Genomic DNA, 16686 nt, shown 5'->3' with positions numbered 1-16686 from the left:
CTTTTGTAACGTGTAATCTTCAAAAGGACAAAGTTGACATTTGCTTCATCTAGATTCTCATGTTTCACTCATCCAAATAACATAAAACCAGTTTTGCCAAAAAGAATACTTACAATCTTTAAATATAAAAACTTTTGAAAAGAAGTTATGCTTTTTAGAATTTAGTACTTTTTAGACAGAATGAATTTGATTCTTTTAATTGACAATATCAATTGGCAATTTTTTTAAAAATAATTGTATATTTTAAAATAATACTTATAAGCTTTTAAAGCAGACAAATTTTACAGTTTTCGGAGAGATTACTTTAAAATATTCAAGTTATGATTTTTTTAATATGTTACTCATTCAAATACACGAGACTAATTTTTCTGAAAAATATTTAAAATTCTTCAAGTTATGCTTTTGAATGAGAGGCGAATAAATTATAAGTCTTCCAAATTCACACAGATATTTTGAAATCATCTGACAAAAGTAACCCAATTTTTTTTAATATTCTATTTTATTTAGTAAAGGCTTTTCTAAAACTAATTGAAAATTTAACTTTATATGCTTCCCAACCATAAAAAATTCTTACTTTTTGAATATTGCTACTCATTTTCACTATTTTACTCATCTAAAGGATGTGAGACAAGTTTTTTTTTTTAAAGAAGACTTGAATTATTTTGAAGTTGGACTTTGTAATGACCTAAAAATATTTCGAAACATAAAGGCTATAACCCTTGGATGTTAGTAATTATGCTTATGATAAAGTAAATTTTTTCTACATGTTTTACTCATCTAAATGACATGTGGTCAATTTTGTTAATAAGACAACTTATAAATCTTCAAGTTAGACTTTTGAAATTATTGGAAAAACTTTTTAAATGAAGACATTATATTTCTTGGAAGTTGATAATTTTTTTATGAAAAAATTACAAACAAAACAAACTTTTGTTCTATCTAAGTTTTTTTCTTCTTCATATTTTAATCATCTAAAGAATATGAAACGAATATGTTTTAAGTTTTTCAGGTTAAAATATAATTTTGTTGAATTGCATTTGTTCTCGAATAAAAGGAATTAAGAGTGTTTTTCACCAGCTAAAGAATTGACTTTGTCGTTTCGATCGATTGGAGTTGTTTTTCTTCCTTCTTTCTCTTCTAACTTATTTGCTTTGGACGGGTTATACTTCCCTCCTTCACTCTTGTTTTTTATCTTCGGCTCTCGGTCGAGAGGACACCTGTAAAAGGTGCTCGTCAAATTAAGTGTTTGGTATTCAATGCGTATAATGACATACATTTTTCTTGGTTGTTTTGTCGTCTATTTATATGATTGTGATGTGTCCTGTTACTATTGGACAAAGATTAACATATGGATCGTGATTAAGGGTGTGTTACTTAATTTTTCATACGACTTAAACTTATTTTTCATGCGACTTAAACTTATTAATCATTATTTAATTTCATTACATTTTAAACATGTTAGTCGGTACCAAATACCGAGACATCTTAGAATTGTCCAGTCTCAACCACCACAATATCTATTGTGATTAAATGTTTACATTTTAAGCGATTTTTTTTATGATATATAATATGAAAGAGTATAAAGACAACCATTTCTTTCCTATAAATATTATTTTTTCATGTTTTACTCATTAAATCACATAATAATAACTTTTTTAGAAAAAAGAGTTAAAAATCTTAAACTTTTTGAATGATCTAAAATATTTTTTATACAAAAAAAATATAAATTTCCAATATTTTAAAAGCTGACTTTAATTTTTGTTTATAAAGCTTTATTTAGTTTGAAAGTGTACTGGGATGACCAACCGGTCTATGGACCCGGTCAACCCACGCGTCAAGACCCTACTTTAAGGTACGAGGTCGACCGCGTGTCATATGTGGCCGACCGATATAAGGTGCTCAAGTCAAAGATTGACCCGATTAGCGAAGGCTAACCCATGGTTAGGAAACGACCTAATCCAACCCTAATCGCTAAACAACCCCCTAATCCGGCCCAACAGCAAGGGCCCATCAAGGTAATATAAATATCACGCATTCCAAGGAAGAAGGTACGTCATTATCTACAGTATTCTAACCAGCAGAATACGATACCCCACCAGTCTGAGGAGTCGTTCGGCGAGGAAGATAGAAGGAGGAACGTGAGACACGACCGACCGAGTGATATCTGAAGACAATAGTTCTCCCAGTCCCCGAACTAGTTCGAGAACAATTGGCGCCCACCGTGGGGCCGAGGAGAGCCAGAAGAAACCACAGCAGTAGATGGTATCAACCCGTAGCATAGCAAGCATGACCGAGGCAGACCAAACGGCAATGATGATGGCCCTTCAGAAGGAGTTAGCAGAGATGAAGAAGGCACACGAGGAGGCCGCTAAGAAGAACGAGGAGGAAATCAAAAGCCTCCAAGAAGAAAATAAACGAATGAAGAAGCTGGTCGAGGGGGTGTCGTCCCTCGCCATGACCAACCAGGCCGGCAAGTCCTATGCCACCGGTGCCGGCCTCCAGGCCGAGAAAGAGACGAAAAATGACTTCACTCTAGAGATGGATGGGGAGTCCCATCCTAGCAAAACAGCCAACACTACCGTCACGGCGGGCCCAGATCGGCGTCATCCCTTTACTGACCGCGTCATGGATACCCCCCTGCCGGACAAATGGAAAGGCTTCAACAGGGACCGGTACGATGGGACGACCGACCCCGACGAGCACGTGGACGCATACACAACACACATGAGCCTGTACACCACGGACGACGCGGTCTTTTGCCGAGTCTTCCCCACCTCCCTAAAGGGAGGCGCCCTGAGCTGGTTCACCAAACTCCCTGCGAACTCGATAGATTGCTTCGAGACCCTGATAGCAAAATTCGATGTCCAGTTCGCAACAAGCCGCCCCCACCATCTAACATCCATAGCGCTGGTCGGCATTCGCCAAGAGAAGGGAGAGTCCCTCAGAACGTTCATCGATCGGTTCAGCAAGACCGCTATGAGCATTCGCAACCTCAGCCCCGAGGTGGCAATGCACCACATGCTGACTGCCCTTAGACCCGACCCGTTTGCCGACAGCCTGTGTATGCAGCCTGCAACCAACCTCGATGACCTCAGACGCCGAGCGGCGAAATTCATGCAGCTAGAGGAACTTCGCGAATTCAGGAACAACGCCCGGACCGAGGCAAGTGGAGAAAAGAAGGAGGACAGGGAACGACAAGGAAGGTCACGGACTGGCCGAGACCAAAAAATGGACAACCGAGGACCCCGCTTCTCCCGCTACACGCCTCTGAACGCGGATAGGAGCAAAATTTTGCAAGAGGTCCTAAGTGCCGAGTTGATACCACCACCCCGAAGGGCCTTGAGTCCAGAAAATGCCGACCGCAACAAAAGGTGCCGGTACCACAAGAATACCGGCCACTCCACCGAAGAATGCCAAGCCCTGAAAGACAAAATCGAAGAGCTCATTTAGGCTGGGCACCTCAGACGCTTTGTGCGTGGGACCCGGGAAGCGCGTCACTCCCCATGCAAAGAGCAAACGTCTAGGAGAAGAGATCGAACCCCCCCAGGTCCACGAGAGGGTGAAAGGCGCGGAGACCGACGGGGACGAAGGGACGACCCCCCACAAGCCGACACTCGTAGGGGCCGAGAGGTAATCAACACCATAGCCGGAGGGTTCGCTGGCGGAGGCAGTTCCAACAACGCACGCAAGAAGCACCTACGGGCCGTCCACCAGGTAAACCTCGTCTCCGCCCGGCCGAGGATGCTACCGATTACGTTCACAGATGAAGATTTCAAGGGGATAAACCCAACACAGGACGACCCAATGGTGATATCGGTCGATATCGACAACTTTACGATCAAGAAAACCCTTGTGGACCAAGGAAGTTTGGTCGACATATTATACTGGAAGACCTTCAAAGCCATGAGAATCCCGGAGGAGGAAATGATGCCCTACAACGACCACGTGGTCGGTTTCTCTGGGGAACGCGTAGGAACGAAGGGTTACATAGAGCTATACACAACGTTCGGCCTTGAAGGGGCTAGCAAAACCCTCAAGATCAGATACTTGGTCATAAACGCCAACACGTCCTATAACATCCTCCTCGGCAGGTCGTCCCTCAACAAGCTCGGAGTGATCGTCTCCACGCCCCACTCAGCAATGAAATTCCCTTCCCTCTCAGGCGACATCTTGACGATCCGCGTAGACCAAAAAGTCGCCCGAGAATGCTACGCCGAAAGCCTACGAGTTGAACCTACACAACAGAAGTCCAGCAGCAGCCGCTCACCCAGACGAAAGATTGCCGGCCGTGGAAGAAGTCCCCCACCGGTACTCACCGCAACCAAAGAAAGCCATCACCATGGCAGATTTGGATCCAAGAGAAGTTGAGCCAAGACTCGAAGCCAAGGACGAGCTGCGCCGGGCCGAACTCGATGGGGAGGACCGATACACGAGCATCGGCACGGCAATGGCCGCCGCTGATGCGGATTTCGTTCACCGAACCCTCAAGAGGAACGTAGATCTCTTTGCCTGGACAACGGCCGACGTACCGGGCGTCCACCCGGACATCATCACCCATCGCCTTTCAGTATATAAAGAAGTGCGCCCGGTAGCACAAAAGAAAAGAAACTATGGAGAGGACAAGCGACTGGCGGCCAGAAGCGAGGCCGAGAAGCTCCTAAAAGCCGGCTTTATCGCCGAAGCACGATACTCCACTTGGCTGGCCAACGTGGTGATGGTCAAAAAGTCAAGTGGCAAATGGCGGATGTGTGTAGACTATAAGGACCTCAACAAAGCGTGCCCCAAAGACTCATACCCCCTTCCCAACATCGACCGGCTGGTGGATGGAGCGGCCGGTCACAAGATACTGAGCTTTCTGGACGCCTACTCCGGCTACAACTAGATAAGCATGCACCATAGCGATAGAGGCAAAACGGCTTTTACGACGGACGGCGCCAACTACTTCTACAAGGTAATGTTGTTCGGCTTAAAGAACGCCGAAGCCACCTACCAGAGGCTCATGGACAAGATCTTCAAAGGAATGATCGGCAGAAGCGTGGAGGTGTACGTAGACGACATCGTGGTAAAATCCGACTCGTGCGGCCAACACATAAAAGACCTACAAGAAGTCTTCGACGCCCTGAGAAGGGTCAACATGCGCCTCAACCCTGAGAAGTGTGCGTTCGGCGTAGAAGGCGGTAAATTCCTCGGCTTCATGCTCACCCACAGAGGGATCGAAGCGAACCCTGACAAATGCAAGGCCATAACGGAAATGAGAAGCCCTAAAAACTTGAAAGAAATTCAGCAGTTACTCGGCCGGCTAACAACACTTTCCAGATTCGTTCCTCGCCTCGCGGAGCGGATCCGGCCGATAGCCACAATGCTTCGCAAAACTTCGAAATTCAGCTAGAACGAGGAATGCGAACAGATCTTCGGCCAGTCCCCGAACTAGTTCGAGAACAAAAAGTAAAAAAACACTTAAAATCAACCATTTATTCTTATGTGGACTCTTTGCACTTGAAAAAACAAATCTTAAAACAATTGTTTATATATAGTTATCAAATTCATGAGTTAAGTCTTAAATCATTTGAGTTTACGTTTTCACTCACTCTTTTCGACTTGGAAGTAAATTCGGTTTTGGAGCAAATTTGGTAGAATTGCAAGCAAATTCGGTGAACTTGGTTGAACTCACGAGTTTGTAAGTGAGTTGATGAGTTCATAGGTATTTTTTATAAATCTAAAATGATTTTATTGCTTACATAAGGGTTCAAACACACTCATTTTGAGCTTGCATTAGGGTATTGAGGTCATGTTCATGGTCGTCGGTCCTTGTTCGTGGTTGCCTCTCTCTATATTTGTGGTTATTAGTATCTATTCGTAGTCACTTTTGTTTGTGGTTGCATTCGTATCTATTTTTCGTCGCATTTGTGGTCTCCGATCTCAATTTTGATTATTTGCACCGCCACCACCATTGAGTGGTTACCTCTTTTTATGTTTTTGTTCTCTCTCATTTCAGAAAACACCAAAAAAAAAAATACACACATACTTCAAACAAATAATCAATTAAATGATTTTTAAAAGTGACTTTGTTCTTTGCTTATGCTACATACATTTTTCTTTAATTGAAGATAGTGAGAGATTCAATTAAGCATAAATTTCATAATATTTTATTTTTTAAATTCATGTAGTAAGTGTGAATCAAATTCAACTCTAAGAACTCATGTTTTATAATATTTATATAAACTTGTTTATTTTAAGAATATTTTTGCAATTATACTTTAATTAATCATATTAATAAAATATTTTTTATATACGAGTTTACCAATCGAGTGGACTATAGAATTCTCACGAGTTCATGATCTCACAAGTTCACATACACTCTCGAATTTTGATAATTAAATGGTTGATTACATTGAAAACAAATGCAGATTTTTTTATTTTTTTTATTATAATGTTAATTTTTTTCAAGGCACGTGAACAAATTGGTGTGCTGTTCTGTTTTATTTATTCTTTCCTTTAATTAACAAAAACATTGCATGAATAGTAGTTTACCAAACTCCACATGTTTGACTTTGAGTGGTGGTGGTGGTTGTGAGAGATTCTGAAATGGTGTAAGCAAATGGCATGAAAAAGACACATAATTTTGAGTAGCAACCAACCAGTCAAAAGAAGAGACACTTTGCATAGGATCCAAATAAGTACGACAAAAATGACAAATAGTTTTGGTAACCAATGTTAGATGAATAATCACCATTTCCTTTAATCACGCTAATTACATAAAAAGAATCCATAGTTTTTGGAAATACAAAACTTGTCTCTCCAATAATAATAATAATAATAATAACAATATTATTATTATGAATAATAAAAGAAGAATAAGAGCCTCTCTGACCGCATTAACAAAAAAACTTTTTGCAACGGTCTTCCAAAAATTCAAATTCCTGATTTCAAAGTACGGTTGCAGTATGTCTTTGTGAATTTCTTGGGAATTGCTATTTTCTTAAAATTTGTTTTAAATGTGCATATCTAAATAGGGACACATTTAAATATTTTTTTATTAAATATTTTTTTTTTAAAAAAAACTCAATTTTAAAATAAAGATAAGATGCATTTGTTTCTCTGTATCAAATAATAAATTGTCATTATATAATAGAATTCTTAAGAAAATAACTTTAAATTTAATTTCACCAAATTGATAAGATAAGATTTGTACTTTATAATTTGGTTATAAATTTTCATGTAAAACTTTAAATAAAAATATTAAATAAATAAAGAGTGTCTCACTGATTTAAAATATGCAGTGAATATAAGAATGAAGGTAAAAAAACGAATATATACATTCTCATTATCATAATTAATTTAAAAATTTATATTTTATACATACTAATTTTTGATCAATTCAAATATTCTTTATCAACATTAAGAAGATAAAATCAATATCTGCATACATTAGTTTATTTATTATTCCTAATTACATGATAAAAAAAATACTCTTCTTGTGAGTTTTATCAATTTAGGATAAAGTGCAGGTATAATATATTGATTTTACTTTTATGTTATTTTTAAAAAAAAATGAAAGTTTAAAGTGAATTGGATAATTTATTTATACTTAAATTTTACAAATTTATTTATTATAGAAGATTTATGCTTTTATTAATTTTGATTTGTAAATTAGATGGTAAAATGAAAAGGTATATCATAAAAAAAAATAAAAAATCAGAGTTGCTTTTGAGGGAAAAGGAATAGAATGTGTATGACTTTGGAACAACTATACATTTATTAAATCATATTTATTATTTTTCGTTATTTTTTACTTTTGAAATAAAATATTATTTTAATTTATATGATTTTTTTGTCTTTATTTTATTTTTATTTGTCTATTTTCATTTTTATCATGTAGGAGGTGATTTTATGTTCTTATATGGGTTGAGATAATAAGTGTAATTTAAACAATTGATTTCTTTTATTTAGTCGTTCTTTACTTCTTTCTTTTTTCGCTCTTATTTCTCAAACTTTGACTTTCGGTCAGGAATATATTTGCAAAAGATACTTTGACACTCAAATAAGTGTTCAGTATGCGATATGTAATGGATGTTGTATTAATTGCGTACATTTGCTTTGTCTGATGTGTTTATTTATACAGTACAGTTTGTCATTAACTATATTATTGATGGGTCGTATTTAATGTGTATAATCATAAAAATGCAAATACCTAATTTGTTGCATATTCCTTTTTACCTTAAGGTTTTTATCCCGATTGGACGAATTTCGATATCAAATGTTATTATTGACCGATACATTTTAAATATTAATTAAATATATTTTTAGAAAAGAAAATTAAAAACACATAAACAAAAATATAATATTATTAAATATTTAATGTAAAAGTATATACATTTTATTTTCTTTAATATCTTATATTAAATAATAATAATTATATAAATACAAAAATTCAGGAAGAAAAGTGTTTGAACATGCAAATTGATAGTAGCATTCACATATAAAATAATAAATAAAAATATTATTTGATTCAATTAAATCGAGGCTTGTGTTTTCTAAAACGAAAAATTGTGTAATCAAAGTTGTAATGAGAGGAAATATATTTTAAAATCTAAGTAAACTTTATGAATATTGAATAGGTCAAGCAATTATGAAAGATGCGAAATTTATAATATAGAATTTATGAATAGTTTAGGGTTTAAAATTTATGAAGAGTTTATGATTCACATTTTAGTCTTTATTAGTTTTTAGTTTGAATTTAGTGATTATGTATAAATTTTTAGATTATGTAATAATATCAATGTTAATAAAATTATGAATTAATGTATACTTTCATTAACATTGATATTATTACATAATTTGAAAATTTTATATATAATTACAAAATTCAAACCTTAAACCTAAATGATAACCCTAGAGCATAAACAACAAACATTAAACACTGAAACTCAAACTCTAACCATAAATGTTAAACCCTCCATAAATCCTAGATCACAAACACTACACTTTCCATACAAAACTTAAACTCTAACCCCTAAACAAACATGTCATCTTACAATACTTTCATTTTGAAAATTAAATTTTATTTTTTAATTATTGACACATATATCATATGTTACAAAAATCAAATATTTGTAATTTATGTCATCATAAATTTTAAACAATTTTTTTTGTTTTTAAAAAAAAAATCAAGATTCTCGGAATATGGTGACTTCAATGTAAAAAATTAAAAAAAAAATCATTCATGACTTATGTGTAATTTTTTTTATACTGAAATCGTCATAGAGTACGAAAACTTCGATAAAATATAAAATATAAAATTAATATTAATTAAAGTTAATTAAAATCGTGCTTAATTAATATGATTTTTTTAATTAAATTTCAAAAATTCAATTAAATTTTAAAAAGGAAGGATGTGTGAACTAATAACAACTTCAATATAATTTTTCTCATTCAGGCGAAATCACAACACTGTATAATAATTTAAAAACAATAAATTGTACTAGTAACACAACGACTGGTCCATTTAAGTAATAAATTATAAATCTCTTTTTCTGTAATATACCATCTATCCATTTCTGTAATATACCTAAATTCTTTTGCAATATTTATGCACCACGTTCACGGTTCATTAAAAGACTTAAGAATCATCCATATTTTATATAAACAAAATATTAAGATGCACATTTCATGTTTTTATGAATAAAGTCATTCACATATCTTCTTGAGCTTGGTAGAAAAGTTAATTTTATAGATAAATATACTTTTATATTTTTCTTCTATCTTACATTTTTTTTTTGTAAATTATTATAATTATTATTATTTTCATTCTAAATTATATTACAAAATAAAAAAATTGGAATTATACTCACTTTCTTTCTAAAATTTATGTATACTGAAATTATCTTTTATTTATTGTTTCTCTAAGATAAACTAAAATTAATTTCAATATTTTAATTACTTATTGTAAATTATTTTTCTTTATTATTTTTTTATTTTTTATTTTGAAAACATTTTCCATCCATTTTTTAGAAAATTACAAAAAGAAAAACAAGTCGAAATTTGATTCTAAAAAGAGCCAAACTTCGACCTGTTTTTTTAATAAAAAAACCTACTACTTACGATTCAGAATTGAGAATTGGACTCTTTGTAAACTAAATTTTGAATTTGTAAAGTAAACAGATTTAGTATGAGAAATCAAATATAGTAATATATCTTAAGGAATTTTTTATATTTGATTTATTTTAGTAAAAAGTCCCTAGCAGTATGTAGATGAACAAATGAAATGAAGGCACTCAATAAATGATGGTTTAATTTAAGAAGTGGATTGTTTAATTTTCTAATAATGAAAATTAATGACTATATAATCCAATAGATGCAATTATGAATAAACAAAGTCAAATCTTTCTTTCAATGATTAATAATTGTGATGTGTTTTAGGAAGCAAATCATTAACATTCTTGGAATTGAAGGATTCCCTTTTTTGCAAATCCTTAAGCCTATGATCCAAGAAATAAAATTATGATGTGTATCCACCTAAATCAGTAATGCAACCTAATCCCTTCACTATATTTCTAAATCCAAAACCTAAACTCATAGACAGAACCTACTAATTCTCACCTCCAAACAACAGTCAATTTTTTATCACACAAAACGTCAATTTTGTAATATAACATTATAAAAACTTAGAATTGTATAATATATATACATAATTTTAATTTTTTAAAATTATGATATTTGTATTTTGGTCTCTTAATTTTTTTAAATGTATTAAAATTAGTTTTGTGTCAATTGTCTTTTACTTAAAATATTCTTAAATCCATTTTTGCACTAAATAATTAAACTATTTACACTGTTATTTCCTCACAAAATTCTTCAATCAAAATATTAAGCATAAAAAGTTCTCCTAAGCAAACTCTAATACCATATCTTATAAAATATTCCAATTTTTATTATTTTAACTAAAGAAAGTAATTAAATAATAATCAAATTTAGAAAAAAATAATAATTAATCACTATAAATTAGATATTAATTTAGAGACTAAAAGCTTATTTATATATAATATGATTTCTATTATTAATAAAATATTATAAAATGACTTATAAATTGATATTTAAATTAGTTAATAAAGTTTTAGCTATCAACATTATTTATTATAAATTAGTCTTTAAAAGATTAAAAGAAACTAATTTAAAACATAGGTGATTAGTAACTAAAATCTTTGTAACTAATAATTAGATATCAATTTAAAAATTATTTTATAAATTTTTATTAATATTAAAAATTATTTTAGATATCAATAATTTTTTTAATTTATAAATTAGTCTCTAATTTAATTAATACAGTAATTAATTATTTTAGTTTTAAATTAATTTTTATTTAATAATTTTCTTATTTTTTATATTCTAATTTCACCATAAATTCAAACACACGAATATAAAATAATAATATGAGGCTTCGTAAAATTTGTGTTATTTTAGAATGAAAACTTGATTAACTTAAGAAACATTAAATAAGCCATAAATCACATACATGTAAGACAATTTTTCAAAATATCTCTGCCTCTGTTAAAAGATTTTTTAAAATTATCCTTTGTATCAATTTTTTTTTTGACAAAATATATCTAACTGCTTTATAATATAGTTATGATAACTAGTAGATGTTAGTGGTGAATTAGGTACAGAAATAATTAAATAAAAACTTGAGACTATAAGTCTCAATAATTTTAGGAAAATTTTATTACTACTAACTAAATCAACTAACATTTTGAATGTGTATGAATTAGTTGAAAATATGGATTTGAAAACTGAAATTATATGTGGATAAAGTTATTAATTATGACAGACGAGTAGGAGTAGTAACTGTAATTAAAAGACAATAATGTGACATGTTGTGCAGATAACGCTAACCTTAATTGATGTTTGGATAAGAAATTATTAATTAATTAATTAATAAAGCAGAGTGGCGTGAGTGGTAATTAAGGGAAAGATGGAGGTAAGAAAGAGAGGGTGGAGCAGATTCATAAAGTGAAGAAAGAGAAAAGAATGGCCGTTTGAAGTTTGAACTTTAAACATAGAGAGCATCAAAACAAAACCATATTGAATGCAACCCAACAAAACCCATTAACTCCAATTCATTGTTTCATTCATCCTCAAATTTTTGAAAAACTCTCAAGGCAAGAGAGAGAGAGAGAAAGAGAGAGAATGACCGGAGTGGTCATGGTTACCAAGGGAGGTAGATGCGGCGGCGGTGGGAAGCGGTCGAGGGCGGCGCGAACGGCCGAGGAAGAAGAAGAGCAGCAGAACCAGCTCTCCCTCGTGGCGTTTCTCTTGGCGGCCATCAGAAAATCGATGGTTTCGTGCAGGGTGGACCCACCCGACGATGTAATCTCCACCGTCCATCACATGGAGATCGGATGGCCTACTAACGTTCAGCACATCACTCATGTCACCTTCGACCGCTTCAACGGTTTCCTTGGCCTTCCTTACGAATTCCAAGTTGAGATCCCTGCTAGGGTACCCAGTGCTAGGTAACCACTACCGCTTCTCTTCTTCTTTCTAAATCGGGACTGTATTTATGTTAGATTTCAAATGGGTTTTGTTTGAAATGCTATAAAAAAAATTTAACTTTTTTTTGTCTGGGAAGAGCTTTTGGTGTGTGTGTGTGGAAGACAAAGAAAGTGTTAGACTTTCATGAAGGGTGGTGAAGATTAAGCTGCGTCCAGAACTTGTTCTATGTGTGCATGCTAACGAGTTCGTTAACACGAGAATGTTTCAAACTAGTGCATTCGGGTTGTTCATTATTCGTTTGACTTTGGCCCTGATCCTGTAGAGTCTTGTTCTTGTATTAATAGTTGCAAAATGGGGAACTTCTCATTGTTTGGGATTTGGGGCACATGTTGTTTAAATGCTTCGTTAGGCACGGGATAAATAGAGATTGGGGCACATGTTAGTATTTAGAATTCCTTGTACAAGTTCCTGGTTAGCCACGGAATGAACTGTTCAATCTTATTTAGAGTTTATTTTTTTGCTATTTTGTTGCTATTTCATTTTTCAAAAGTTATAATCCAGCCTTGTTTTCTTACTCTAATTCTTCGCTGAACCTATTTTAGCAGGGTTTTTCTTCCTTTTCTCATGTCTTTAGCATCATTTTAACTTGTGATTGCTTGTCATCAATGCTTGCAGTGTAAGTGTGTTTGGCGTCTCGGCAGAATCTATGCAGTGTTCTTATGATTCTAAAGGAAACAGTGTCCCCACTATTCTCCTGCTAATGCAGGACCGGCTGTACTCACAGAGAGGCTTAAAGGTACTGGCTGTATGGTGTGTTTTGTCTTGTAACACCAAGCTCTTGCAAACAGTGAGTTTCAGATTAAGTTTCTTTTTGTTTTTTTCTTTCCAGGCTGAGGGTATATTTCGCATAAACCCAGAAAATAGTCAAGAGGAGCATGTGAGGGACCAGTTGAATAGGGGCATTGTGCCTGATGACATTGATGTGCACTGCTTGGCGGGACTAATTAAAGCCTGGTTTCGAGAGCTACCTTCAGGAGTGCTAGATGGACTTTCCCCTGAGCAAGTTCTTCAATGCAACACAGAAGAAGAATCTGTTGAGCTTGTGAAGCAGCTAAAGCCAACTGTGTCTGCCTTACTCAGCTGGGCCATTGATCTCATGGCCGATGTCGTAGAAGAGGAGGAATTTAACAAAATGAATGCAAGAAATATTGCAATGGTTTTTGCTCCAAACATGACTCAGGTATGCTCACATAATACTCATTGTCTGTTAAAAAATTGTGTTTGCTTGATGTACATCTATTTTTTTTGTAAAGTTGTTTGAAAGAAGATGAAATATGTTATGCAGAGGAGTTTATTGAACTTTCGAGGCTAAAGTTTAACACAAAATTCAAATAGGAACAACATCCTAATTCTAAAATCGAACTATTGACCATGCTCCTTAAGCATGTGGTGAAAGGTTTGATCCCCAAGTCTGTTTGTATGAAAGAATATTTAAACCCCTTAAATAAATCTCTTGAATAGTACCCGAGAAACCAAAATAACATATAAATAGCATAATAAAATTTTAAACATTACATAAATTTTTTAAAATCAAATTATTCATTTTCAATTAGACCCAGTAGTGGAGAGAATGAGAATTAGTTAGTGAATGAATGAGGTGGCATCAGAGACATGTAGGAGAGGAGTCATTATTTGGGGAGAGAGGAGAGTGGGCAGAATCAGGCTGGATTATTGTCTGTTAGGAGAGTTTCTTCTTGTCTTGGACTCTGGGTATTTTCCTTGCTTGTAGAGCCACTGAACTCACTGGTATTATCAAATTAATAATATTATAGCTTCATATTCCTTTGTCTATCACATTACCAAACACAAGCTACTGTTTTTTGGCTAACAGTAGGTTATTCTACCCTTGTACACATTAAAACTATGAATTCTGGAAAATGGTCTGTTTTTAATTCATCTTTGTTTTCTGGAGCAGATGTCTGATCCTCTAACTGCCCTGATGCATGCGGTTCAAGTTATGAACTTACTCAAGACACTTATCATGAAGACACTTCGAGACCGTGAAGAATCAGCAACAGGCGGGTATTCTCCCATGTCTTTTCATTCATCGGGTCGCCACTCGGAGGATGAATATGACAGTCAGCGAGAAATGGAAACTAGTGGTGAATTGAGAGGTGCCAAATCAGATTATGATGCTCACTATGGCCAGAGCAGTGAAGGGGAGGCTGAATCTTTATGCGAGATAGAGGAGAGCTTCTTGAAGCAGTTGGATGAGAACACAACAAAGGGATTCTCACAAGAACCTGCAGGTCATTTGGAAAAGTATGTTAGCACTATAAGTTACTCTGCCTATAGCATGGAACCTTCTATGTCTGTTACTAACAACAAAGCTGGGAATTCCTGCTTTAGGACAACACTGACAGGTTTGGCCTCAAGTGTTGACACAAGTAGTTCATCAATAGGATGTACAAGCACCAAAGATGTGGAGCTGGTGGATAAATTTGCTGATTCTATTTCACCTGTGCCACTCCTTGCTTCTAGCTAAAAACTGGTTTTCTTTGTACAAGTTTTTTAGTACCATGTTTTCCAGATTTTGTCTCTACAAGCAGCAGGTATGCTTGTGTAAATTAATACATGGAGTAGGAACCCTTATCTTGTTCTGTATTGTGGACAGGTTATGTTCAGTTTAGGGCTGAATTTTACCTGATTCTGTATGTTAATGTACTAGACAATTCTAACCATGACAAATGGGAGGAATAGGCTAAGGTGTAGCCAGGACTTCAAATTCAGCTAAGAAGTCAGTGAATTCCTGCGTAACAGGGAGATAAATTTAGCTTGACATGAATGCTTGGGGTACGAATACCTATCACATGTTTAAAGGATTGGAATTCTTGCTATTGGTTGTTCTTTGAAACATCAGTGGTAAGGTAACACAGTTTCATTGGCCATCATTACAAAATCAAACACAAAACTAAATCTATCTTCACCATATACTGCTCACAATAATCCGGAAAATGTTTGAATGTTTCATTTATCTATTTGGTTTGATTGCACCTTCTGTCCTTAACTCTATTTTTTCGTGAATTTGCCTCTAATTTCTATTTTTAACAAATTTGGTTTTCAAATTTTTCAAATGTTACTAATTCTTTTGTCATATTGTCATTACATTTTAAATTTTAAATTGTGCTGACACTTTGGAATTCCCAATGAGACTTAAAATAATTTTAAATGGATATGTTTATTAATGGTTATTTATCGCTTGGGCTTAAGTAGTATTAAAAAAAATTAAAATTATTAATCACGATAAGAAAATCATTAAATAGAGATCAAATTTAGAAAAAAAATAATTATTTATTATATTAACTAAATTAAATATTATTTTATTGACTAAAATTATTAGTATTCAAATTATTTTTTATTATTAATAAATAATTTTAAATTAATTTTTTAAATACTAATTTTTTTGAGCTGAAAGTGTTAGCAAACCGTGTCACTTACTATATCTAAAGAATGATTGTAGAATGTATTTTCTAAAACATAAATTGATTTTCTTTTGCATTTTAATCCTAATTGTGTTTACTAATCATTTTTCTATTTGCACAACATTACTACAGAATTAGAACATTACTTCTATTAAAACTGATGTAAAAAAACAGTTACCTTGCTTGCAACTACATCAGGGATAATGGTGTAAAATTGTCGTTTTTAACCAATGTGAATATATATCGCTTAGTAATATTACGCAATTATAATAAAAAATTATATTTTAATTTTCAGTTATCTTTATGGATAAACCGAAATTGTCCTGCTTGCGAATCATATTATTTGAAATTATGTTCATCATAAATATGAATAGAGATTACAAAATTGTTAATTATAACTAAAATGAATATGTTACATTCTTTATTTTGATTTTATAATGTATTCAATCATATCAATATGACCCTCAAGAAACATGATTTTTAACTAAAATAGACACTATAACAATTATTAAATAAAAATTAATTTTAAAAAATAAAAATATTTAATTGAATTATTAAATAAAAATATCTAGTTACTATATTATGAATTAAGTTACATACTATTTTATAAACTTAAAAAACTGTTAGTATCTAAAATAATAATAATTATTATTAATAAAATTTTATAAATTTATAAATTAATATTCAGATTTTAACTACTAACTCTTTAAAACTT

The 16686-nt window shown here is 33.3% G+C and overlaps 2 protein-coding genes across 3 annotated transcripts; both read left to right on the top strand.

The window, feature by feature from the left end:
• Window positions 1–2259: 2259 nt before the first annotated feature.
• Window positions 2260–3450, top strand: LOC137829361 (uncharacterized). The gene has a single exon (XM_068636167.1). It carries the CDS (start codon window positions 2260–2262, stop codon window positions 3448–3450), a length of 1191 nt encoding a protein of 396 aa, XP_068492268.1.
• Window positions 3451–11959: 8509 nt separating this feature from the next.
• LOC137829655 (rho GTPase-activating protein 2) lies at window positions 11960–15328 on the top strand. Of its 2 annotated transcripts, XM_068636511.1 has the most exons (5): window positions 11960–12509; window positions 13165–13285; window positions 13379–13729; window positions 14465–14811; window positions 14899–15328. In XM_068636511.1, the coding sequence occupies exons 1-5, from the start codon at window positions 12184–12186 to the stop codon at window positions 15032–15034; spliced, it is 1281 nt and encodes a 426-aa protein (XP_068492612.1). In that variant the 5' UTR covers window positions 11960–12183; the 3' UTR covers window positions 15035–15328. The 2 variants fall into 2 exon arrangements, with proteins under 2 accessions (XP_068492612.1, XP_068492611.1); XM_068636510.1 differs by having other exon boundaries at window positions 11987–12509; window positions 14465–15328.
• The last annotated feature ends 1358 nt before the right edge of the window (window positions 15329–16686 follow it).

The sequence above is a fragment of the Phaseolus vulgaris genome, chromosome 7 (assembly GCF_000499845.2).
Source record: "Phaseolus vulgaris cultivar G19833 chromosome 7, P. vulgaris v2.0, whole genome shotgun sequence".
Taxonomy (NCBI): domain Eukaryota; kingdom Viridiplantae; phylum Streptophyta; class Magnoliopsida; order Fabales; family Fabaceae; genus Phaseolus; species Phaseolus vulgaris.
Note: the sequence above shows the minus strand (reverse complement) of the source record. Positions and strands in the feature narration are given on the sequence as shown.